Raw genomic sequence first — 25,776 nt, forward strand, 5'->3', positions numbered from 1 at the left:
AAGCAGACAAACTGTGGAGACATAAGGAGGAGATTGGATATATTTTGACTTGAAAACAAACAATAAAGGTTAAGCTTTTCCCACTGAAGCACCGCTCTGGAGGAGATGTATTAAAACAGGGGTGGGCAATTAATTTTTACCGGGGGCCGCATGAGCAACCCGAGCACTGCTGGAGGGCCACACCGACAATATTTCAATTAAATTTTGCTCAAATTATCTTTGATATACCGTAAGATAGATAATAATAATAATAATATTTTAATTTAACCTAACTTATCTTTATTCAAAAGCAGATGGCTTTTGATGGTTTTATTTTTAACACTTTCTTACACAACACTTCCTGATGTATATTACAATACAAAAATTTCAATTTCTATCACTTTATCCTGCATCCTCTTTGTTGTGAACGTAGCATGCCTGTAAGGTGATTGGCGAAGAAGAAGGAAGCGTTGCTGTTGCGGAAATGAGGAGTGAGGATTGGTTTTCCTTTTGGAAAGAACGAGATAAGTTGAGCTGTGTTAGTATAGGTTGCTCAATAAAAGTTTAAAAAGAGCATCAGACTTGGTGTGCACTTCTTCTGGACGCTACAATTGATGTCACAAGTGGGATGAAATGCCTCCCAGTTCGCCTTGCCATCAAACCTGGGAGTCTTCATTGAGGGCGGAATTCCCCCCGTGGCAAGCAGCGTGGCTGCACCTGTAAACTCTCTCTCTCTCTCTCTCTCTCTCTCTCTCTCTCTCTCTCTCTCTCTCTCTCTCTCTCTCTCTCTCTCTCTCTCTCTCTCTCTCTCTCTCTCTCTCTCTCTCTCTCTCTCTCTCTCTCTCTCTCTCTCTCTCTCTCTCTCTCTCTCTCTGCGACGAGCTCCTCACGTGGCACGTACCTCCCGATGACGTAGCACACAAACAGTGCAGTATGCGCAAAGTTTTACTTCTGACACCAATTGTAGCGTCCAGAAGAAGTGCACACCAAGTCTGACGCTCTTTTTAAACTTTTATTGAGCAAGCTATACTAACACAGCTCAACATATCTCGTTCCTTCCACACGCACGTCTCCTCACTTCTCATTTACGCAACTCAAGAAGACAACATCTACTTCAGCAGGTCGTTACACTATACTCTTTAAACACAGCAACGTGTGTACCACAAATAAGCACACGGCTTTACCTTTACTTGGCAGTCCATGTCTTGTTGAAAACACGCCATTCGTCATCAACTTTTCTCTTTTTAGCGTCCCGGGGATAACCGGGCATCACTTGTCGCTGTGCGCCTTCCCTCACCGGACATACGCACATATAACACTTTTCAAAATAAAAGCAGCACAGTTGTATTGCACGCACGACAAAGATGTTTTTTTAAATTTATTTTGTAATTTGTGATTGCCGCTGCGCGCACGAGCATACGTCCACACGGAAGTAATACAAATAACGCTTTTCAAAACAAAAGCAGCACCGTTGTATTGCACACTCGAAATAGATACTTTTTTAAATTTATTTTGTAATTTATAATTGGCCTCACGCGGGCCGGACAGGGACGTACAAAGGGCCGGATGCGGCCCACGGGCCGCAGAATGCCCAGGTCTGTATTAAAACATGGCCAGCTAGCTAGCGGCTAACGTCCATCCGCAATCGGCAGTGTATTACCTACTTCTAAATCACTAATCCTCGCCTCCATGGCAACAAATAAAGTAAGTTTCTTATAAGTATCATCCCTGCAGGACGAGGAATAGCTAAACATGCTTCACTACACACCGTAGGAGGATACAAGAGCTCACTGCTAACAGCATGCTAGCGCTCCTCAATATAAACAAATGGGTGGATCTACACAGACATCGACTGCAACAATACCAAGTACTAGAGCCGTATATAGTTCTTACTACAACGATCACATTGATATTTTTTATTATCTCAAAATATTTTGTCTTTTATTGTTTATAAACTCAGGAAATATGTCCCTGGACAAATGATAACTTTAATTATGACCAATATTTGATACTGTAACTATTTAGTATTGGATTGATACCAGAATTTGTAGTATCACCCAAAACATAGGTAAAGTATCAAACATCAGAAGAATAAGTGCTTATTACATTTTAACAGAAGTGTAGATAGAACATGTTAAAACATAAAGTAAGCAGATATTAACAGTAAATGAAAAAGTAGATTAATAATTCCTTTTCTACCACTTGTCCATAATAATTTTGACAAAATAATAGAATGGAAAATGACAATATGTTACTGCATGTCAGCAGCCAAATTTGGAGCCTTTGTTTTCTTACTTACTAATAAAAGAAAAGTAGTCTCGTATGTTCACTATTTTATTTAATGACAAAATTGTTCTTTGATCGCAATAAGAAACGTATTGAATACATCATAAGATTTTAGTTAAAATAAAGCCAATAATGACATTTTGCTTTTGATACCTTTTTTTTTTTGAAAAGTATCAAAATACATTTTGGTACTGGTACTAAAATATTGGTATCGTGACAACCCTATACTGTACTACATAAAAAGAAAAACACCTGATATGACTGACGGTCATCCAGATTTACCTTTGTTGTACTTAGTTATAAAAAAAACGAAAGCAAAAGTCAAAAAGGTTCCAAGTGCGACCTCATAATGTGCACAGTAGCTTCTAATTTCTGTAAAAAAATAGTATCCAGGTCAGTACACTAACGCTCACATACATGCAGAGAATAAAAAGGGCCTGAGGCAGCAATGACAATAGCCAAGATGACCTAATAGGACCACCAACACTTAATCCTCCCTACCGATGCACGCTCCGATGCACGCGCCCTTGCAGACGGGCAGAGAGAAAGGAAGCGACATGTCGCCTGACCTCTGTGACCATTCGCTGTGTTTTTCCCTTATCGCTGCATGAAAATCTCAATTCTGTCACCTCACTCATATTTCTACCTCTTCGGGCTGCTAGACAAAAGCAAACAATGGCCTATTTGAGAGACGCCTGTTAGCAGTTGCAATATGACGACGCCGCTAACATGAGCTTTCCCGATTGTCCCTTTATTTAAGAGGTGAAATGAGACACCATCTAAATTGGAACCAAGCCCCCACTTGGGGACATGCCCTATGTCTATGTGTCCTGCTCAATGCTGGGCTTGATGAAGATGCAAAACATTCATCAAGTCCATTTAACTAGTTTTGCTTTTAACTTGCAGTGTGTCCTCCTTTACAATACATGCAGTTCTTGGGAAATTACATTTAAAAAGTAATTAATTGTACTTGCTTGTTACTTTACCAAACAATTAATGGAATTTCTAATACAATTACTTTTCAATGAATGTAATTAATTACTTGGGAAAGTAATTATTGCATTACCTAAAAAAAAAATATATCTGGTAGTTGAGAGACATTTCATGAGAGCCGAGTGTGTGTTTGTGTGCCTTTAAAAGGCAATGCCTGTTGCAAAGTTTCGCAGAATTTTAGCTGAGCTGTGTTTGTTACCTTAACGGCTCTGTTGAACCTTTTCACTTTACTGTGTTGTCTTTGGTTAACAAAGAGATCAAATGTGCTTCGATGGCTATCATAGCTCCTTGTCCACAAACAAGGTATTGCTTGTATGTCAAGCTTGTCACTTCTTTCATTTATTGGTTGGTCATTATTCCCACGCAGTAGTAGTGTATGTGTGCGTGTACTACATGTTTGCTTTGTGATGTTGCCGCTTCCTAAATGATATCAAGTTCATTTTAGGGTGTTGTTGGTTGCTGCTCTCATTAGTCAAAATAAATATCCTGCATTGACCTCGCTGTGCTTCTGACGGTGTCGTGTTGACATAAAACCACATCAAAAGTAGCGTGCTACGTCACATCAAACGCATCGGTAACGGCAAGAAAGTAATTAGATTACTCGCTACCAGTAAACGTTTTTACAAACACCAGTTATATGTACAAAGGCAGGTCATTGCATGAAAAGAATTGGATATGTGAGTGGTAATGATTGCACTAGGAGCCATATCCTCGTGCCATCCTGCCCCAAACGGCTCTATCTGCTCCATAACCTGGCCTTTGTGCAACACACCCACACACGCACTCAAAAAAATCAGCTTTAATGATTCATTCTGCAGTCATTAAAGCTGATTGTGTTGGAAATAATGTCCCTTTTTACAGTCTAGTTTACAATCCTTCAAGGTCTATCAGGGCAAAGCGAGGTCTGTCAGTTCAGTGAAGGCTGACAATACTCGATTACGATCACGCCACAATAGGATGTGCAGCCACTCTGACCTTTCTGGTTAGTCGTTTGACTAACATGACGTTTTTTTTCATTACATTTTCAAGTATTTTTAGAGAGCAGGTTTTGGGCTGCTGCTGTGTGTTTACACTTGCCTTCCGTTTATCCGCACTCGAAAAAGTAGTCACCAATCTACTGTTTTTTTCTCATTTCCTCAATTTTAATATACAAGGTATGAATGTATGTTGTAAAGGAAATAAATAAGAAATCATGACAATAAAGATGTTGTGGGAAAAAAAATAGTGCGGATCCAATAGTTTTTTGGGACGGACCGAATCCCGCCTGTCCTACCAGACACCGATTCATTGAAAAATCCAACGGTGCCATGTTACGGCACTTGTATTGCTTATGACCTCACGCCTCGTTGCCGACTCAGCCAAACTACGTCTCAGTAATGTTGTAATTTCCAATGCCCCCCAAAAAAACAATTGACTCAAAAAACACTCCAACCTAAATACATCAAGGCTCCTCTTTTCCGCAAATGTGCTACATTGGCTTTGGTATTGATTAGCATTAGCCATTTTACATGGCGATTTCAACACCTCCAAATCTGTTAACTAAGATGCACATTCAATTTAAACAGCTGGTAATAAGTGCAATACTTACAGTATTAACACTTTTTAAGGTGCAACAACAACAAAAACCCACCAAAACCTATACACTACTTTTATGTAACATTTTGGACTTGCAACTGTTATTTACAACTCAATGTCATACATGCAAATGTGACTCAGAAATGTTACAATACAACAAGATGGAACAAGTGGACAGCAGTACGTTTTGCAATGAAAAATAAGATTTCATTATCAAAAACAATTAATATTTATTAACACACACAAAGTAACGGTATTGATTCCCAGGTACCGGTTCAAATGTGAGCGGTACCAGTCACTAGTGTTGGAATCTCATTTAACATGTCATGACTGTTTTAGGCAAACAATATGTTTTAGGCAAACGATAGTGGATTTCCCTGATAAAACAGCCATGTTTTTCACCTTATTTATGTCCTTCCTGTAAACAGCTCTGATCCGTCAGTTGCCATTAATAAAATCTTTCCTCAAAACAACTCTGTGTGTTTGATGGTGCATGAGCGGGGATTAAACAAGCACCTTCTAAAAGCAGTGTATTAGTCTGTCAAACATATGGCCCCAGATAAAAACATCCCATCTCGACTGTAGACTCTGATCCTTTCCCGCCGTGCACACACAAACACATTACTCTCTCTAGTATTATATCTCTTAATACTCATGACGCGGATGTGTGCTCTTATCCAACACTCCATCAAGTAAGAGGATAATACGTTGGTAATTCAGTTTACAACAATCTGTTACTGAAAATATAAAAAAAAACCTTAAGAGTGAGAAAAAAACAAGTAGATAGGGTAAAACAAAAGTGGCATGACAACTTTTAGAATGACTTACCTTTCGTAGCCAGCCTCAGACACTGCGTTTTAGTCTCCTGAAGCACAGAAACCACAAACGAGTCACGGATCCACACACAAAATACGACATTAATCAAGAAAATTACAGTTCCATATACATTTGACATAACCTTTGACTGGGACAAGCTTACATTCTGAGTATGTGCGGCGTTGTAGATCAGTTTTCATCAAAACCACAGTTCACAAGTGGTAAAACAAAAAGACAGAGGAAATATGACGTAAATGTATTATTGTTGAGTGAGAGCCGTCTTTGCTTTGGAAGTTTAAAAGGGTACTACACTGAACAAAAATATAAACGCAACACTTTTGTTTTTGCTCCCATTTTTTTCATGAGTTGGACTCAAAGATCTAAAACTTTTACTACATACACAAAAATACCTATTCCTCTCAAATATTGTTCACAAATCCATGTGAGTGAACATTTCTTCTTTGCGAAGATAATCCATCCCACCTCACAGGTGTGGCGTGTGAAGATGCTGATTAAACAGCATGATTATTGCACAGGTGTGCCTTAGGCTGCACACAATAAAAGGCCACTCTGAAATGAGCAGTTTTATCACACAGCACAAAGCCACAGATTTCATATGTTTTGAGGGAGCGTGCAGTCGCATGCTGACTGCAAAAATGTCTACCAGAGCTATTGCCTGTGAAATTAATGTTAATTTCTCTTACATAAGCCGTCCCCAAAGGTGTTTCAGAAAATTTGGTAGTACATCCAACCGGCCTCACAACCGCAGACCATGTGAAACCCCACCAGCCCAGGACCTCCACATCCAGCAGGTGCACCTCCATGAACGTATGAGACCAGCCACCCGGACAGCTGCTGCAACAATTGGTTTGCATAACCAAAGTTTTTTGTTTTGTTTTTTGTCATAAAAAAATACAATCATGTGTGCTTACGGACTGTATCCCTGCAGACTGTATTGATCTATATTGATATATAATGTAGGAACCAGAAATATTAATAACATAAAGAAACAACCCTTTTGTGCGAATGAGTGTGAATGACTGTAAATGGGGGAGGGAGGTTTTTCGGGTTGGTGCACTAATTGTAAGTGTATCTTTTGTTTTTTATGTTGATTTAATTGAAAAAAATAAAAACATTTTAATTTTTTAATTTTTTATTTCTTGTGCGGCCCGGTACCAATCGGTCCACGGACGGTACCTGGCCGCGGCCTGGTGGTTGGGGACCACTGGCCTAAGGCACACCTGTGAAATACTCATGCTGTTTAATCAGCATCTTGATATGTCACACCTGTGAGACGGGCTGGATTATCTTGGCAGAGAAGAAACGCTCACTAACAGATTAAGTCAGATTTGAGAGGAAGAGGTATTTTGTGTATATAGTAAAAGTTTTACATCTTTGAGTTCAACTCATGAAAAATGGGAGCAAAAACAAAAGTGTTGCGTTTATATTTTTGTTCAGTATATGATGAATTTTGTCTTTTTTCTCTTACAAATGTTATAATGTTGGATACTTGTGTTAAACAAGTGTCAAATCATAAGGTTGATGCATTTAGGCTGTGAGGAATCAAAAATGTAAGATAAAGTATTATCTTCATATAATTATAGCATGTGCATAATAATACCGACGTGCGACATGCAGTGACATTTTTTTAGGGGGTCTGAATCGATCGGCGAGTGTGCAGGTGTACCTATTGTTGTGACCGGGTGAATCTATACAACAATTATGAAGTTTATTTTCGACCGTGTCTGGAAAAAATAATAGCGGCGACGACTTCAAGATACATATTGGAGCGGGTGGGGCGTAGTTTTATTTGCAATGTGGGAACGCCTCCACAATTGAACATCTTGCAGACGGACTCAAAAAAACAGGGTATAAAATTGACTGGAGCAGAATTTATGCAACATTTACACCAAAGCATATTCAATACGTATTATCTAGACCAGTGGTTCTCAATCACTAAGTACCACTTCAGAAAACACTTGGCTCTCTAAGTACCACCATAATGACCAACAATAAAATACAGTAGGCTAGTCGGCGTAAGTATTCATTAAAAACAAGGTAGAGGTTGTATTCAACAAGTTGGCCACTGTAACATTACACACAGTTTGAACAGTAACACTGTGTTTGAATATAGGAAAATAATACACTAATCACTCAAGTGAATCTTTGGTGTTTGAGAATCACTGCTTTAAACCAAAAAGAGATGCTTAAAATGTAGATTAAAATGATCATAGTTCCCCTTTATATATAAGCCTCCAGAAATAACACTAGCTGAGTCATGTTTTTCACACAGTAAATATCTATTTGCCATCTGCAGAAGTTTGCACGTTGAACTTTTTAAAGTTCATTGTGTGCTTCTTTAGTCCCCATGTGAAGAAATATTTACCCGCTCAGTGCTGCTAACAGCTTGAAGGTAGATGTTGTAGTTCTTCCTTGGGGCCAAAGGAGCATTCCAGAAACCCTGTGGATTTAAAAAAAAAAAAAAAAGCAACTGACCGTCAGACAACAGTTTCGCTTTAACAACCTGGATTTCAGCTGATGCCCGTGCAGGTCCATAAATGGGGGACCTCCTGGAAAACGACACGCTTGAGCCTAAAACGCATGCCTGATATGTCTTGTTGTCTCCGACGGTGAATGGGAGGGGCTCTGGGAGGCTGCTGGGCGACAGCTGAGCGGCGTAATAATACGGAGATCCACCGGTTGATGCACTGTGGTAGGAAACGGGAACCTGGCAGAGAAGGGAAGAAGGCGAGTTTTAAAATGTACTTGACACATATTTATTTTATGAGAGCCGGAGTTCAATGGACACTCGAGCCAAATAATGCATGTTTGCTATGAAACATTTTAGTTTGGGTAGTATATTCACTGTATGTATTCATAATTACCTCATAACAGTGGATAGCGCATTCACTGTATTTATTCATATTTACCTATAACAGTGGATAGTGTATTCACTGTATGTATTCATATTTACCTATAACAGTGGATAGTGTATTCACTGTATGTATTCATAATTACCTCATAACAGTGGATAGCGTATTCACTGTATGTATTCATATTTACCTATAACAGTGGATAGTGTATTCACTGTATGTACTCATATTTACCTATAACAGTGGATAGTGTATTCACTGTATATACTCATAATTACCTCAAAACAGTCGGAGGAGGCTTGGCGACGTGTTCGCCGGGGATTCACTTCCTCCACTACAATCTGATAGGCACTGTTGAAAAAAAAAAAGTCAATGTTATACCATTCACACATCCATGTAATGGTTAAAATAATGTGTTTCTAAAAATATTGATAAACACATTTTCATGTACAGATTTTCCCTCGATTATGGTGGGGGTGAAGTTCCAGACCCCTTCTACTTAAATGATAGGGGAATTCCCGTGAAGTAGGAATTTTTCTGAATATTATATGCATCTAAAGTTCTTCGCACAGCTTTCACAGCCACTTATAAGCATCGAAAACACTAAATAGACTCTAAAACAGACAAAATTTTAACATGAAACCTTAAATAGGTACTCAAATCTCACTGCACTCAAAAATCTGAAAGTGCCAAACATGTCGCATTGGACCATTAAAATTGTTCACATTAACCCTTGTGCAAGGTTAAGATTGACTATACACACCTACTCTTAGGATCCAAAAGGGATCCGCTCATTAAAGCGTCACTAGTCAACAAAAATTGTGTTTTGTTTTTTACCTTCAACGCTTAAAATCTTTTAACAACTTCCGACCTATCAATTTATATACTTAATTTTTTTTTTTTAGTTTTTCAGTTTTTTTTTTATAATGGAAAAATGCAAGCTATGTTGCGAAGTGGAATATTTGAGGTTAGGCAATGAATTATTGAATAGTTTAATAATTCATTACATTGATTTTGATACAGTAGACAACAATTTTAATTTACAGTACAGAGCTAGAATGACAAAAAAAAACAGGCAGGACTTGGTTGTGTTTATTGAGTTCTTTAAATATATCTGCAACATTATATCTAACAGCTCAAGATCATTTTCATTGCATTTCTATGGAAGTAAAATTGTCTCACATCAACTTATACATATCAATATGATATTAATACATATGCATATATTAATAAATATACAAATACAAATGTGATATACAAATCATTTGTATAAATAAACGCGTATTTGTAAATATATTTTTGAGATTTGAAAATATATACAAATAAAATTTATAAATATAAAAATATGACATACAAATAAATCAATATTTTTGAGATTTTAATATAAATATGCTTGATTTTGTATTTGTATTTGTATTGAATTTGCATATGTGGATCGCTTATTTGCTTTTGTGTCGATGAGACATTCCTACCACAAACCAGATGCAGAAATAAATGTGACCGAGTTTGAATGTGGAGTTACACACTCCCCTGAACAACGAGCAGAGGGCACTGCAGCCATAGCGGTCTGGGTCACAGACATGGTCAGACACTGGCGAGCCAATCAGAGGCACACTACAGAGGGTCATATAGGGCAGTGATCCCCAACCTTTTTGTAATGCTTGAAAAGTTGTCTCATTTAAAAATAATATCATGTGTGCTTACAGACTGTATCCCTGCAGACTGTATTGATATATAATGTAGGAACCATAAATATTAATAACGGAAAGAAACAACCCTATCTTGTGTTTTTTATGTTGATTTAATAAAAAAAGTTTTTTTTAATTTAATTTTTTATTTTTTTAATTTCTTGTGCGGCCTGGTACCAATCAATCCACGGACCGGTACCGGGCCGCGGCCCGGTGGTTGGGGACCACTGATATAGTGGATTAAATGGATGGGTAAGTAATACCTAGTAATGATATCTGTTTCAGGTGTGTTGTAGTAGTGCCATGGTTGTAGCGTGGATTAAATGGATGGGTAAGTAATACATACTATTGATAACTGTTTCAGGTGTGTTGTAGTAGTGCCATGGTTGTATCTACTAGATAGTTTAGTCAGTCACTCAGCTTTTACAGATGTTGATGTGACGATGACGTCTGGCAACATCCAATATATCTAACAAAGTAAAAGTGGAGGTAGGAGAAAAAAAAAGATCCTCCAGTAATGTACAGATACAGCATTTCAGTACTACTACTATTAGTGAAGTAGGCCTTAATAGCCTTAGCCTTAGCTCTACTCCGTTAACTGCTAGCTGGCTAACGTTGCCAGACGCCGTTGTCACGACAACACCTATAGCAGCTGAGTGACTGACTAAACTATCTAGTAGATACAACCATGGCACTACTACAACACACCTGAAAGAGTTATCAATGCTAGTTATTACTTACCCATCCATTTAATCCACTATATGACCCTTCCTAGTGTGCCTCTGATTGGCTCACCAGTGTGACCATGTCTGTGACCCAGACCGCTCTGAATGTGTAAATATTCCATGTTTTTAATGTGAACAGCTGCGGCTTGTAAATAAATGAATGTACAAAATCAAATTGAATAAAAAATGTTATATATTTAGGTGCGCTCACTCTATAGCATGGTAATTACAGTAGCTAATACTAAAGAGACATGCGTGAGCCAGTGAAAATGGATGTGATGAATGTCATACACTGCATGTCTAATCCTGTGTTACCTTATAGGTGCTCCCTTGGCCTGGGCTGGTTTCAACAGAACAGTGATGGTCGTGGCAGTTTCGTTCAAAAAGGCCTCCGAGCCATCATACTCATCAATTGTCGGGGCTGAAGAGGGACAACATGTTTACACCGGCGTAACATGCGTCATAGGACTGCAGTACATGTGGTAAATCTGTTGTGTCGGCTACCTGAAATATTGGTCGTCACATTGAGAGTGGTGGCGGTACCAAATCCTTTGGAAGTGGATGCTCGTATGGAAAGCTGGTAAGTGACCCCCGGGTGGAGCTGGGAGAAAAGGTGATGGGTGGCGTTGGAGGGTAAAGACACCGGGAGCCCGGGGCGCTGCAGGGGCACCGATGGGTCAAAGGAACGCAGACCACTGTAGTTGATCTGTGGCAGAGCAAAGACCACGTTTTTAAAAAAGTGTCATAATATTTACGATCTTCTTTTTTTTGCCAGCCAACCTCATATTGTGTGATGATGCCATTGGGCTCCGATGGTTCTTTCCAGTAGAGGAGGATCCGGTCCTCAAATTGTGTAGCTCGTACTGACTGAGTGGGAACTGGACCTGGAACTGTTCACGCAGAGACACAAAGTTGCACACGTAACTCTAATATGTATGCTAAATAAATGCAGTAGCTTTACTGAAAGCTTCAAAAGGTTTCGGACTTGTTTGAGAGCTTCAGCAATAATGTCACAAGCACAGTCAGGGCTGTACAGTGCGACAAATTTACTCGCAAATGCTATTAAAAATAGACGGTGCGACTTTAAAAAAAAAAGAAAAAGCACTCAACCCTTTCATCGCATTTTGCTCCTAAAATAAATCCATCCGAATTTGGGAACATTTTTGTCTATCTGTATGCATGTTTGAGATAAATTTAATCAATAACCATATGGACTGTGACTGATCACTGGCGCTGGGAGGCTAATCCTAACCCACTTTGTGTGTATGTCCTATAATAATGTTTACCTATAAAACACCATTGTTAAAGGTCAATTATATTCATGTTTAAACATGAAAAACCAGGACACTTTTTCACATTTTGCTCTTTTGTCTTTTTGCTAGCTAAATATTTGAGCATAGTTAAATGTTTTTTTGAAGAAGATTTGAGATTATATTTGACTTTTCTTATATGATTTGCCAGGCTTTTTATTTTTTCTTACCTAAAAATACCTCTCAAGTTGGGATCCTGTTATACAAAACCTACTTTTCTTACTTGTTTGTGTGTATTTGTGATCCTCATCAGTCCCGAAAATTGAAAAAACAAGCCATGGTGGAGCTATTTAGTTATGTCAACGAATATTTCCATTAATGGGTTAGTTTACAGGCCAAACTATATCGAGTTTTGGTCCATATCGCCCAGCCCTACACTCGTGTTAGCGACAGTGCCAGCACAGTTTAGGGATGTTCTCTGTGTTTAATTGAGCATTACAGTAGGTCTTATTATGGCATTGTGTTTATATGTATAAGGTCAGGCCTGTACCTTGTATCAATAATGCAATTGTGACATTTAAGACATTTCATATTGCTACAATTTTTTTACTGAGCTACAAAAAAATGTATGTGCTACTAATTTAGTGAAAAAGCTAAGCGTACAGCCCTGACAGTGGGTTTCGGTTAGTTTTTGCCTCATCCCTCACTTAAAGTGCGCGTGACGAACGTACTACCGACCGGGTAAGTCCGAAAGAGATAGAGATGATAGACTTCTATATGCTCACAGATGCTACCTGGTGGTCGTTTGAGCACATTGAAGCTAGTCCTGAAGAGTCCTACTCCTTAATGCTTAAGTCGCACGCACATACCTACTGTAATGTAATGTGTACAATTTATGTGCAGGTACAAGTTACACCAATGTTATTTATCAGAATTCAAAGCGTTTACTCTCTCCGTGTTATCGCTAAGAGTTCAGTGTTGTTAAAGTGCAGCATCAAGGCAGGCAGACCAAAGAAAAGACAGACAGAAGTTGCGTATCGCACCATCTTCATCAGTTTGGATGATTGTTTCGTCGCTCTCCTTTCTCCCCTCTGGGTTGGTCAAAATCATCTTCAGACTGACGTTGGTGTACGGCGGCAGGTTTCCAACGACGTGGCGTGGTGCTGCAATGGGGGAAAAAGGAGGAGATAAATCTAAATGTTCCTACGTAATTGGAAATATGTATTACAGTAAATGTTAATACCAATCACCAGTGCCAGTTGTGTCTATAGGCAACTTCCTGATGTTTTTAGTAACTTAGCTGCATTTGAAGTATTACTGGTGGTCAATTTTTTTTTTTTGCATCTGTATGCCTAAGAAAGAGAAATGGCCTAAAATCTATATTGCACAATATATTATTTGGCATATAAATGATAATAATAACTCTTTCAAAACAAAGGCTCCTAATTTGGCTGCTGATCTAACATCGAAGCAGGCACAAGACATTGAAACAACGTTGAGAACTTGTTGAATTAGGTCCTGACGTTGAGCAACTCAAACCTAACCTAATGTTGAAACAACACGCTTTTCGACGATGTTTATTCAATGTCAGGTTGTGACGTTGATTTGACCATTGAAATTTGGTCATTTCCCAACCAACAACGTGGATCCATCTTTGGACATCAACATTGTCTCAATTTACAAATACAACTATTCTGCAATGTTGTTTCAAAGTCAGTTTTTAAAGTACATTTACATAAAATCAACCTTGTATCAATAAAGTCTTGTGCCTGCTGGAATATCATTTCCGGTAGTATTTTCTCAAAAATATGATCTGCTTGTTAATTTATTGTTAGCTAATATCTGGTTACTTTCCATTGTGACATGATTCTATCTACACTTCTGTTAAAATGTAATTAGTGCTTATTATTCTGTTGTTTGACGACTATACTTACATTTTGGCCGATACTACTGTACAAATTTGGCTACCGAATTGATGTAATATTAAATAAGTAGTTACACAGGCAGTACTGGCCATACAGATGCTGATGTCGGTACTACAAATGTCTAATCAAATAGGGCTGTGAATCTTTGGGCACCACAAGATTCGATTCGATTCTTGGGATAACGGTTCGATTCAGAACAGATTCTCGATTAAAAGTCAATACATTTTTATTAAAATTGGGTGCCAGTTCTATGATTAACTATGTTCCTCCATAAAATAGAAAAACAGCTCTGATAAATGTCTTAGTTTTAAAAAAACTGGCTTTATTTATAAAAAAGTCTCCCCAAACATTTAGTAAAGTCAAATACAAATGAGGCAACAAGAGAAGTATTCAACCCTTCCTTTTCTAAAGTAAATCCTGACCGCAGATATGATCTACATCAACTATATGACTTGCCTGAGTGGCTGGATACGTCTGATTGAATATATATATATATATATATATATATATATATATATATATATATATATATATATATATATATATATATATATATATATATATATATATATATATATATATATATATATATATATATATATATATATATATATATATATATATAACATTTATTTTTTTTTATTTTTTTTTTTAAATGATAAAGAATCGTTACAAACAAGAATCGCAATTAATTTGAAAATACATTTTTTTTGGACACCCCTAACACCAAATATTCAAATTCTTTCCTTTCTCCTTTTTTATTACATATAATATTTCAAACAAAATAAAGTCAAAAGTGCAAAATAACTAAACATTGGCAAAATCTACTATTGGCTCGAAATTAAATCATTGTATTGTTGTCCTTAAAGCCCTCCTGTGTCCAGAGAACCTATTTCCTGAATTTGTTAACAATAGCAAAAATGACAAAAAGCTATTTAGTGATCATAAACGTTATGGATCTAATCACTGTTGTATCGACCATATACTGATACTATACTCGGTATCATTACTGTCGATATTTGTATCGATCCAACCACCAGTGTTTACATTGAAGAGCTGTAGTTTAACCGTTAGCATAGCTTCCTGTATCCTCCTATGGCAGTGCTCCTCAATTATTTTCGGTTAAGCCCCCCCTAGGAAAAAGAAAGTATTTCTTCAGGACAACTCTGTAAATGTCCTTGCATGGTTCAGCCAGAGCCCAGAATTCAATCCAATTGAACATCTCGGGAAAGATTTGAAAATGGCAGTGCACCAACGCCTTACATCCAACCTGATAGAGCTTGAGAGGTGCTGCAAAGAGGAATGGGCAACACTACCCAAAGATAGGTGTGCCGAGCTTGTCATTGTGTTCAAAAAGACGCGAGGCTGTAATTGCTGCCAAAGGTGCATCAACAAATTATTGAGCAAAGGGTCTATATACTAAGTTTGTAATTTCTCAAGTTTTTTATTTTTAATAAATTTGCAAAAAAAAACAAAAACGTTTTATATTGTCATTATGGGGTATTGTGCGTAGAATTTTGAGGACAAAAATACATGTATTGCATTTTTGAATAAGGCTCTAACCAAACATAATGTGAAAAATGTGAAGCGATTTTGAACAAATTTGCTAAAATTAAAAAAAAAAAAAAAAAAAGTTTTATATTGTCATTATGGGGTATTGTGTGTGGAATGTTGAGGACACAAATGAATGCATTTAATTTTGGAATAAGGCTCTAACATAACACAATGTGGAAAAAGTGAAGCAATGTTTAACAAATTTGCAAACATTTATAAAAAAAACATTTTTACATTGTCATTATGGGGTATTGTGTGTAGAATTTTGAGGACAAAAATTAATTTATTCCATTTTGGAATTAGGCTGTAACATAACACAATGTGGAAAAAGGGAAGCAATTTTTAACAAGTTTGCAAACATTTCTAAAAAAAAAAATAGTTTTAAATTGTCATTATGAGGTATTGTGTGTAGAATTTTGAGGACAAAAATGAATGTATACCATTTTGGAATAAGGCTGTAACATAATAAAATGTGGAAAAAAAGTGAAGCGATTCTTCACAAATTTGCAAACATTTAAAAAAAACAAACAAACTGTTTTACATTGTCATTATGGGGTATTGTGTGTATTTACCAAAAAACAGTTTTATATTGTCATTATAGGGTATTCTGTGTAGAATTTTGAGGAGGAAATGTATTTATTCCATTTTTAAATAAGGCCGCAACATAAAATGTGGAAAAAGTGAAGCGCTGCAAATACTTCCTGTATGCTCTGTACACATTGAGATCTGAGTGGAAGTGCAGGTCGTTAACAGCTACCTTTCGGGTCCATGTCCAGGCAGTCGGCCTTGCTGCGGTTGTTTGCCATCATGTAATGATAACAAATGGTGACGTTGAAGGTGTGACAGCGGGTGATGTTGTAACCCAGCGATTCCCAGTCCACCGCTATCAGGCGGGACCTGGTCTCGGCGATCTTCAGCCTCTTCGGAGTTCGCATGGGTTCTACCGGAGAGGAACAAAAAAGGTAGGCAGAATTGTATTGACATTGTCAGCGCTAATACATTTTTACTACAAGTGGTAAATAACGTATGTGACAAATAAAGAACTCCTTTCTGCTTAAGTAACTGGATCAATCGGACCTCACAAACAGGGATTCGAACTATTTAGCGAGCAGCCTTGAGTGAATTATGTTTAGCGACATGTGCTTTTCCATTAAAGGCGGTGTTAGCCATCGACCTGAAGGGAGCTGCCATTCTCTTAGCAGCGCATCAGACCTCCCTGTTATTTAAGAGGCCCTACTAACTCAGCAGTCCCCCGCCAACACGGGGAGCAATGGTTAAAACACGATTTATAGTCGGGCCGCCACAGCAGTTCCTGGAATTAACGTAATTGCATACTTCTGCAATTTCAGATGCTACTTTGTAACATAAAATGCACTAAGTCAAAAATAATTATTGTCGCTTTAACCAATTTGCTGTTTTATATTCCCCCAGAAACAAAACTCCCTCTACTTTTTCCCTTATAGAGGAGACCGCACAAGGACACACACTTAGCAATTGGGTTGACATGCTATTATCTGTCCATCGCTTGGCGCACATGCACGACACCTTGTAGACACACTATTATTACCCATAAATGTGTGTTTTCCGTTATGCCCACGGTGGTGTCATCTGGTGACACGTGCACAAAATGTGTACCGGGTTTAGGGGAATCTCAGGTTGACCTAAGATGAGGGTCACGGTTGTTTACGGCTTTGTCTCGACAGAGCATTATTGTAAATCTAATGTGTACATGCAAACAGTGTGTATGTGTGTGTCGCAATAGGAACTAAGATTTGCAATTCCGTAAGGAATTGCGTGCAAATGCCTTATGAGCGCGAGCCGCCGATACGGATGAGCGGAACTAAAATGCTGGAATGTCCAGGGTGAGTGGAGTGTGTGGATGTTGGAACGGTTCAAATCGGTTGAGAAATGTGGCAGAATTGTATATCTATATATATAATAATATTATATAGAGTCAATTGTATATTTCCCATTCATCGTCAATGGGGAGAAAATTACCGGAAATTCTGGGAAAACTGGGAATTTTGGGAAAGGGGCAACATGTTTTGCATTCGTCATACTGTATATGAGGAGGAGTGTGGGTAGATGGTTGAAATGTCGGAATTGGGTAAAAAAAAATGGCGCAAAATTTAGAGAATTTTGGGCATTTTATAACTATGAATATGTCCATTCATCTGAATGGGAATTTTCTAGAAATTTGGGGATTTCGGGCAAAACGGGAATTTGTGAAAATATAGGTAATATAACAATTGTCCGAGATGATATGAATGAACCCAAACGGTTGAAAATGTTGACGGAGTAACAGTTTGAATATAAGTGGGTATTTCGGAATTCATGGAATTTCTTCAAAACCGGGAATTTGTGCGAAAAGATAAGTTGTCCCAATTAGGAAGAATGTTTTGAAGGTGGAATGGTCAAAAACGGTTGAAAAATGTGGAAACTGTAAAAACTTTCCAGGGAGAGGTGAAAATAGGGCTTTGGAAACCCGGGAATTCCCAGAATTTTTTTGAACTTGGAAAATGGTAGTTTGTCCAAGGTGAGGTGAGTGGTGGAGTGGTGGACCGGTTCCAATCGGTTGAGAAAAGTGGAAATTGTGCAAGTTCGAAACATGGCCCATTCATTTTCAATGGGAAAAATGACCATTAAAACCAGGGTAATCTGGGATATTTTTTTAAACATTTTTGGGGGAGTTCATGATTCCCGGTCGAGCCGAACGTTTTCATACTTGAATGGTTCCGATTGGATGAAAACTATGGGTTGTGATGCGCGCCAAATTTTGCGGCGGTATAATAATAATAATAGTAAATAGATCCTTTTTGGTGTAGAATTTTCACACAACAATTTAGACCAGTGGTTAAATACCTTACTAATAGAGACACGAAGAAAGAAAAATAAATGGAGACGGCAAGACAGCACCAAGGCAAGTAGAAGGGACCTAATGATGAATTTCGTCTTTTTGTTGTGACCGGGAGAATCTACATAATGTTAATGAAGTTCTTTTTTTTTAATGTTTATTGGATTTCTGACATATACAGTCCAGAAATACAATTAAACACTTGTCAAATGTTCTTTTTTTCTGCCCCAAACAAGTAACCCACAAAAAGTATATATAAAATAAAATAAAAATTACAAATGAGAAAAGAAAAAAAAAGTTCGGGCAAATATTGACATGAAGCCACAGACAACTTAAAATCCTGAGTGTCCCCAACATGGTGCAGCAATACACAAAAGCATACAAAAAGGCTTATCAATTATCTACTTATCAATCGGGGTACATTTCAGATCAGTCTCTCATTTTAGGGATCCATCCCAACTTCACAGAACAACCGTTCAATGTCAGCCTAATTTTAATGAAGTTCATTTTGGACCATGTCTGGAAAAAATAACAGCGGAGACCACTTATAGATTTATATTGAAACAGTGTACATTCTCAAAAGATAAATGATGATACTTTAAGAAGGGGTCATTTGCAAACTGGGACCGCCTCCATAACCAAACGTCTTGTAGACGAACTTAAACGGGTCATAAACGTGAGTGTAGAGCAAAATGTACACACAATTTACAACAAGGCATAATAAATACTTGTTATATTATCTGGACCACAAGGACGTGTTTTAAATGTAGATTCAAATCCTCATAGGAGCCCTTTAAAAATCACAATGTCTCAGCGGAATAAAAACGGCCGTCCAGTAACTTGAGGGTCCCCTAGTTCGATTCCAGCATCCTGCTGTTGTGTCCTTGGGCAAGACACTTCACCCACACTGGTCCAAACGTAGCTTACCACCAACAATGGGTTTGTCAATGTAAAGCGTTTGGAGACAACTGTGAAAAAGTGCTATATAAATGGTCAATTGTAAATGGGTTATACTTGTATAGCGCTTTTCTACCCTCAAGGTACTCAAAGCTCTTTGACACTATTTCCACATTTACCCATTGACACACACATTCACACACTGATGGTGGGAGCTGCCATGCAAGGCGCTAACCACAACCTATCAGAGTGAAGTTTCTTGCTCAAGGACACAACGGACGTTAAGCTGGGGATCGAACCAGGAACCAGGAACCCTCAGGTTGCTGGCACGGCCACTCTCCCAACCGCGCCACGCCGGCCCTAGCCGTTGTGTCCTTGGGCAAGGCACTTCACCCACACTGGTCCAAACGTAGCTTACCACCACCATGGGTTTGTCAGTGTAAAGCGCTTTGAAACAACTGTAAAAAAATGCTGTATAAATATCCATCCATCAATCCATTTTCTAACGCTTGTTCTTTTCGGAGTCTCGGGGTGGCGACGTGTCCAGGGTGTACCCCGCCTTCCGTCCGAATGCAGCTGAGATATAAATATCATTCATTCATAATATGACCGCTTTATATTGCAACATCTTCCTTTCATTTCTGCTTATTTTTCTTGCTTCCCTTTCCCCATTAAAAATTGTTTTAATTTTATTTGAAAATTCAACAAAACCTTTGGGGTGACTCAATGTTTGTCAAACAAAGACCCCCGACTCAAAACATAGACCTCTAAAAGGCAAAAGTCTTATTTTAAAAGGAAACATAGACCTCTAAAAGGCAAAAGTCTTATTTTAAAAGGAGCGAGAAAATCAAACTGAGGGAGTAAAGAAAAGATAAAAGAGTTAAAAGATGAGAGAAAAGGGAAAAATGACAGAAAAACAACGGGAGGAGGAACGCAGAGGGACGACAACCAGTCTGGAACGAGGCCAAAGCCAAGCGGGACCTGGTCCAATGGTAAAACCACAGAGGCAGCCTTGTCCTTTTCCCCTCCTCCGCTTCAGAGACAAGCGGCTGGATTCATGTTGGAACTAAAAGGCTTTGTTCTCGGCGCTTGGCGCTTTGAACAACAACAACAATACCAATAAACAGCAACAATAACGCCCAGCACAGGAGGCGTCATATCAGCCCAGCCCAGAGGTTGGTATTAAACAAAAGCGGTGGAATGAAACTAAACAACGCGGAGGGCGGAAAAGTATCTCCATAGAGAGAAGCCAAGATGTACGCAGCCATAGGAACACTGAAGAGAAAATAAAAAAATGAGATGCGGCCAAACCCAAGTTAATCTCTTCAATTACTTTTTAGTAATCCTTTCACTGTCAGGAGGAGGGAAGACAAATGAAACGTCGGTCTTTCATTCCGTCTTAGGTCTTCACTTCTTCACATCAAAGATGCACGACTGCGCTTCATGGGGTTAATTATATTATCCGTAATTAGGTCCCGCCTTCAGGAGTTTAGGACTAAGAGTAATGACTGAGACCAAAATACCATTTCAGTAAAAGAAACGCTCACAATTAACTAAAACACCACTTTGTTGAGGTGTTTTCTGATGAAAAGGCCAAATCCAGGACAGTTTGTAATAGCCCACGTATCCTCTGTCGCCTACCACTTAAACCAGGGCTGTCCAAAGTGTGGCCCGGGCCCCTTCTGCGGCCTGCAGCTATTTTTTTAGTAACCCCGGCACATTCTGAAAACATAATTTAAAAAAAATCAAAGTGCAAACGAAGTGAAAAAAGTGAAATTTTGACTCTAATAGCACAAAACTGTAATTTCTCAAAAATATTAATAAATCAAAATCAATGTTAATATTGACCTACTAAAGGCTCCAATTAAATATAATAGTCCACTTCGAAATATTTTTTTCTTGAGAAAATATTGCATATTTTGTGGGTTTGCCGTATCAAAACAAAGGTTTTATTTGACAAAAAGAGCATAGATCAGAAAAATAATAAAAACCTAAAGATTCTAGCATTAAAAGTAAAAAATAAAATGTATACAGTAGGGAAGGAATTTGGCTCCATTCCTGGAAGGATCTCGCATGAGAGGAAGAGGGTTAATCATCTTGCAATGCAGTTTGCTAAAAATGATGGAAAGCGCCACTTTACATAGCAACTGACGCGGGCATCAAAGTTGGAATTTCCACAAAACACATCTTAAGATATTCAACACTCTACTGCCATGTGGCGGCTAAAGTGGATAGTGCAAACACCCTCAATTTGTCACGGGAGTCGGCATGGCGCATTTGGAAAAGTGGCCGTGCCAGCAACCAGGGGGTTGCTGGTTCGATCCCCAGCTTCTACCAACCTAGTCAGGTCCGTTGTGTCCTTGAGCAAGACACTTCACCCTTGCTCCTGATGGGTCGTGGTTAGCGCCTTGCATGGCAGCTCCCGCCATCTGTGTGTGAATGGGTGAATGTGGAAATAGTTTCAAAGCGCTTTGAGTACCCTGAAGGTAGAAAAACGCTATACAAGTATAACCCATTTACCATTTACGTTTCATGTCTCAGGTAAACCGCGATTAATGGGGCCATATGAATCCTCTTCCTACAGTATATGACTTATTTTTTAACGCTTATGAGTGGGCCGTTTTTAGATTCTCGGGACCTTTTAGCATGATTTTTATTTTTTTTTAAACGGTCATCGCTCAAAAAATAATAAAGAATCAAAATCAATGTTATCGATTATTGACCTATTTAAGAGTCCAATTACTTCAGCTCAAATATTCCACTTTAAATTTTTTGGGGGGGGCTATATTGCATATTTGGGGGTGCTGCCATAAACATTACATTTTCTTTGACAAAAAAAGCATAAAACATAAAAATTATAAAACACTTATAATCTGAAAGTTGATCTAGAGAGTCATGCATTGAACGTAAAAAGAAGTTATATATGACATCATTTTAACACTTATGAATGGGCCCTTTTTGGATTCTCGCGATCTTTCTGCGTGATTTTTATTTTTTTTCAAGAAACGGTCATTGCTCGAATACTAAATTAATAAATTATTGACCTATTTAAGAGTCCAATTAGTTTACCTCAAATATTTTACTTTGACATTTTTTAGGGGAAAATATTGCGTATTTTGTGTTTTTTTTTTGCTATAAGACAGGGTTTTCTTGGACAAAAAAGGCACAAAAAAAACAAAAACTTTATATCACAGGATGGATCTGAAATTGGTCTCGACCAAGGGTCGGCAACCCAAAATGTTGACAGACATATTGGACCAAAAAATAAAAAATAAAGAAAAGGTCTGGAACCGCCAAAAATTCAAAGCCTTTTATAAGTTGTATAATGAAGGCAACACATGATGTTGAAATGTAATAATTATTCTACAACATTGAAAAAAAACATTAGTAAAATGGAGGCTTCTCAGAGTGTGAGATAACACCTGGAAATTACTGGCTTAAAATGGCAAAAAGGTATAGATGTGTGTGTCCAAGTTAAAGGAAACAGCAGGCTGTTTTCTTCTAATAGATTTGTTACAATCTTTGCAAGCTGGGTAACGTTTGCTGTGGTCTGGAACAACAAGGCACACAAACAACATCGGAGGTGCAGCCAATATTACATACAGATAATGTGTCATAAGATGCAAATATAAATCAAATACACAGAGGATGTAAGTAAAGGAAATTAAATGAGTTCCAATGTACCTACAAACCAGGCATAATGATGCAATACGTTTGTACAGCTAGCCTAAATAGCAGGTTAGCATCAATTAGCTTGCAGTCAATAACATCAACAAAGGTCACATTTGTGCATTCATGCACAGCACAAAAAGTTTAGTAGTCAAAATGAGACAAAGGATTGGCATAAAACACGTCTTTCTGTGGCCGCATCAGGGAAAGTTGCACATGTATACAAACTATGGTGAGTTCAAGGACCGCCGAAATTAGTACAACAAAACGGCGCTCGCCAAATACTCTCATCAGTGAAGCATATAAACTGTGGGATTTCTAACAATTCATAAAGTTTGTGTCATGTTTGCCCTCCTACAGAAACTATATTAAAACAACTTTTTCCATTTTCATACATTTTTTAAAAAGCTCCAGGGAGCCGCTAGGGTGCCGTTAAATAGCCGCATACAGCTCTAAAGCCGCGGGTTGCCGACCCCCCCAGTCTAGAGATATAAGCGTTGAAAGTAAAAACTGAATATTTTTATAGGACTTTTAAAACTTTTATGACGGAGACCATTTCGGGTCACAGGAACCTACAACATTCACCAAACATCAGGGGGAGTCCTAAGGGTTAAAACAAAAAATCTATTTATTGTGTTGGTTTTAAAATGGAAACATTTCGTGATTTTTCAGCGAGCGGCCCTGAGTGGAGAACGTTTGGCACCCCACTGCCATTGTGTGAGTATTTTTAGATATAGAGAAACACAAGTAGTGAATATTGTCTGCTTCCTATATATGAGCTCACAAGGGCAGATATGAGACTTGTGTGCTTCCATTTTCCCATTAATCCATGTGATGCTGAGCTTGTGCAGCAATAGCAGAAATACTGCAACTCCTCAAAACTTTGCGCGCATGCGTGAGTGCGTGTGTGTGTGTGTGTGTGTCAATACCTCCAAGCGGGAGTTTATGTTCATGCCTGTGTGTGTTTGAAAGTGCGTGACAAACAGACCGTGAAGTTTTTGGAGGGTCAGGATATGGATTAAAAGCTACTTCATCACACACACACACACATCTTCTCAGATTATTTTTCATTTTTCAGACAAGAGCAATAAATCAGCACGGAGGATTAATAGAGAACAGTGGGGTAAAAAGCTGAGGAGAAAGGAGCAGAGATGGAACATGAAGAATTGGAACGGCTCCGCGCTATTAAAACCATTACTATTGATCATGTGGTCGCATGCACTGCCTTTATTTCCATGTTGTGCGAGTGTTTTGCATACCTTCCCTTGAAGATTGTGTTAAATATTCCGTAAACTACAGGTGGTGGGATCAGACAAACTTAACCAAACAGAACAAAGCAAACGCATCATTACCATTTAAATAACATTTCTGTGGTTCTATGTGTATCAGGAAGCACGCAGCCGACTACACACAGGTGTGTTTAAGTGTCTGAGTGTGCATGAGAAATGGCAGGGTGGTATTAAATATTGAAACCAGAACGCAGGCAATTAACATAATGTGCCGCTAAATTTCATGTGTTCAAGTTCTGATAGGGAAAGCCAAAGACACCAGTACACTTCCTACTGGGCCAAAAGTAGACATTTGAATCCATACGTACGATTCTTGGTACCTGGGAATTTACCGTATTTTTCGGAGTATAAGTCGCACCGACTGAAAATGCATAATAAAGAAGGAAAAAAACATATATAAGTCGCACTGGAGTATAAGTCGCATTTTTTGGGGAAATTTATTTGATTTGACATTTGAAAAGGCAATTTAAAATAAATAAAGAATAGTGAACAACAGGCAGAATAAGTGTACGTTATATGACGCATAAATAACCAACTGAGAACGTGTCTGGTATGTTAACATAACATATTATGGTAAGAGTCATTCAAATAACTATAACATATAGAACATGTTATATGTTTACCAAACAATCTGTCACTCCTAATCGCTAAATCCCATGAAATCTTATACGTCTAGTCTCTTACGTGAATGAGCTAAATATTATTTGATATTTTACGGTAATGTGTTAATAATTTCACACATAAGTCGCTTCTGAGTATAAGTCGCACCCCAGGCCAATCTATGAAAAAAACTGTGATTTATAGTCCGAAAAATACGGTATACTGAACGGTACCAATTTTCGCTACTTTTGTGTGTGTTAATATGAATTGGTTTTGATAATAAAGTATTTTTTAAATATTTTTATTGCAATTGAAAATAATTAAATCTGGACGTCCGGAACCTTGAAATATGTGGACATATCCGCATGGCTGCAAAATAAAAGCGCACATGCCGTGAAAAGCAGAGATTTTGTTTTGAGATTTTTATTGACGCACACATGTTGAGTTTAAGTTCAAGTATTTATGCAAAAAAGAATGAAGCTAAAGGGTAAGCAAAAAATATTTTTTTCGACAGTTTTCCCTAAAATACACATTGAGGCTATAAAAGTGTTTGATCCGATGACTCGATAGATTATTATTTTACAAAAATAATTGCAAATAGCTGCAGATTTAATTTCAATTCGACCATGATTCTCAATTCAAACAAATACTCAAAATATATTGTTTGGTTTAAAAAAAAAAAAAAATTTTCAATACAGTTTAAGTACAAGTGCTGAGATGACCTAAAAAATGTATTTTAAAAATTGATTCTCAACATTATTTTAACTAAAATATTTCAATTGATCAGAGAATAAAAATTGTGA

General features: G+C 37.9%; 1 protein-coding gene across 9 annotated transcripts in view; it reads right to left on the minus strand.

Moving 5' to 3' along the window:
* The window catches only part of ptprk (protein tyrosine phosphatase receptor type K), a 213,173-nt gene that overhangs the window by 53,747 nt on the left and 133,650 nt on the right, over window positions 1–25,776 (minus strand). For all 9 annotated transcript variants that reach the window (XM_062033962.1, XM_062033969.1, XM_062033961.1 and 6 more), the window contains exons 12-20: window positions 16,422–16,604; window positions 13,229–13,348; window positions 11,716–11,825; window positions 11,440–11,641; window positions 11,251–11,356; window positions 8,801–8,873; window positions 8,255–8,377; window positions 8,036–8,110; window positions 5,662–5,698 (exon numbers count right to left, since the gene is read on the minus strand). In XM_062033962.1, the coding sequence (XP_061889946.1) occupies window positions 5,662–5,698; window positions 8,036–8,110; window positions 8,255–8,377; window positions 8,801–8,873; window positions 11,251–11,356; window positions 11,440–11,641; window positions 11,716–11,825; window positions 13,229–13,348; window positions 16,422–16,604 (1,029 nt within the window). The remainder of the gene's footprint in view (window positions 1–5,661; window positions 5,699–8,035; window positions 8,111–8,254; window positions 8,378–8,800; window positions 8,874–11,250; window positions 11,357–11,439; window positions 11,642–11,715; window positions 11,826–13,228; window positions 13,349–16,421; window positions 16,605–25,776) is intronic.

The sequence above is a fragment of the Entelurus aequoreus genome, linkage group LG23 (assembly GCF_033978785.1).
Source record: "Entelurus aequoreus isolate RoL-2023_Sb linkage group LG23, RoL_Eaeq_v1.1, whole genome shotgun sequence".
NCBI classification, from domain to species: Eukaryota; Metazoa; Chordata; class Actinopteri; order Syngnathiformes; family Syngnathidae; genus Entelurus; species Entelurus aequoreus.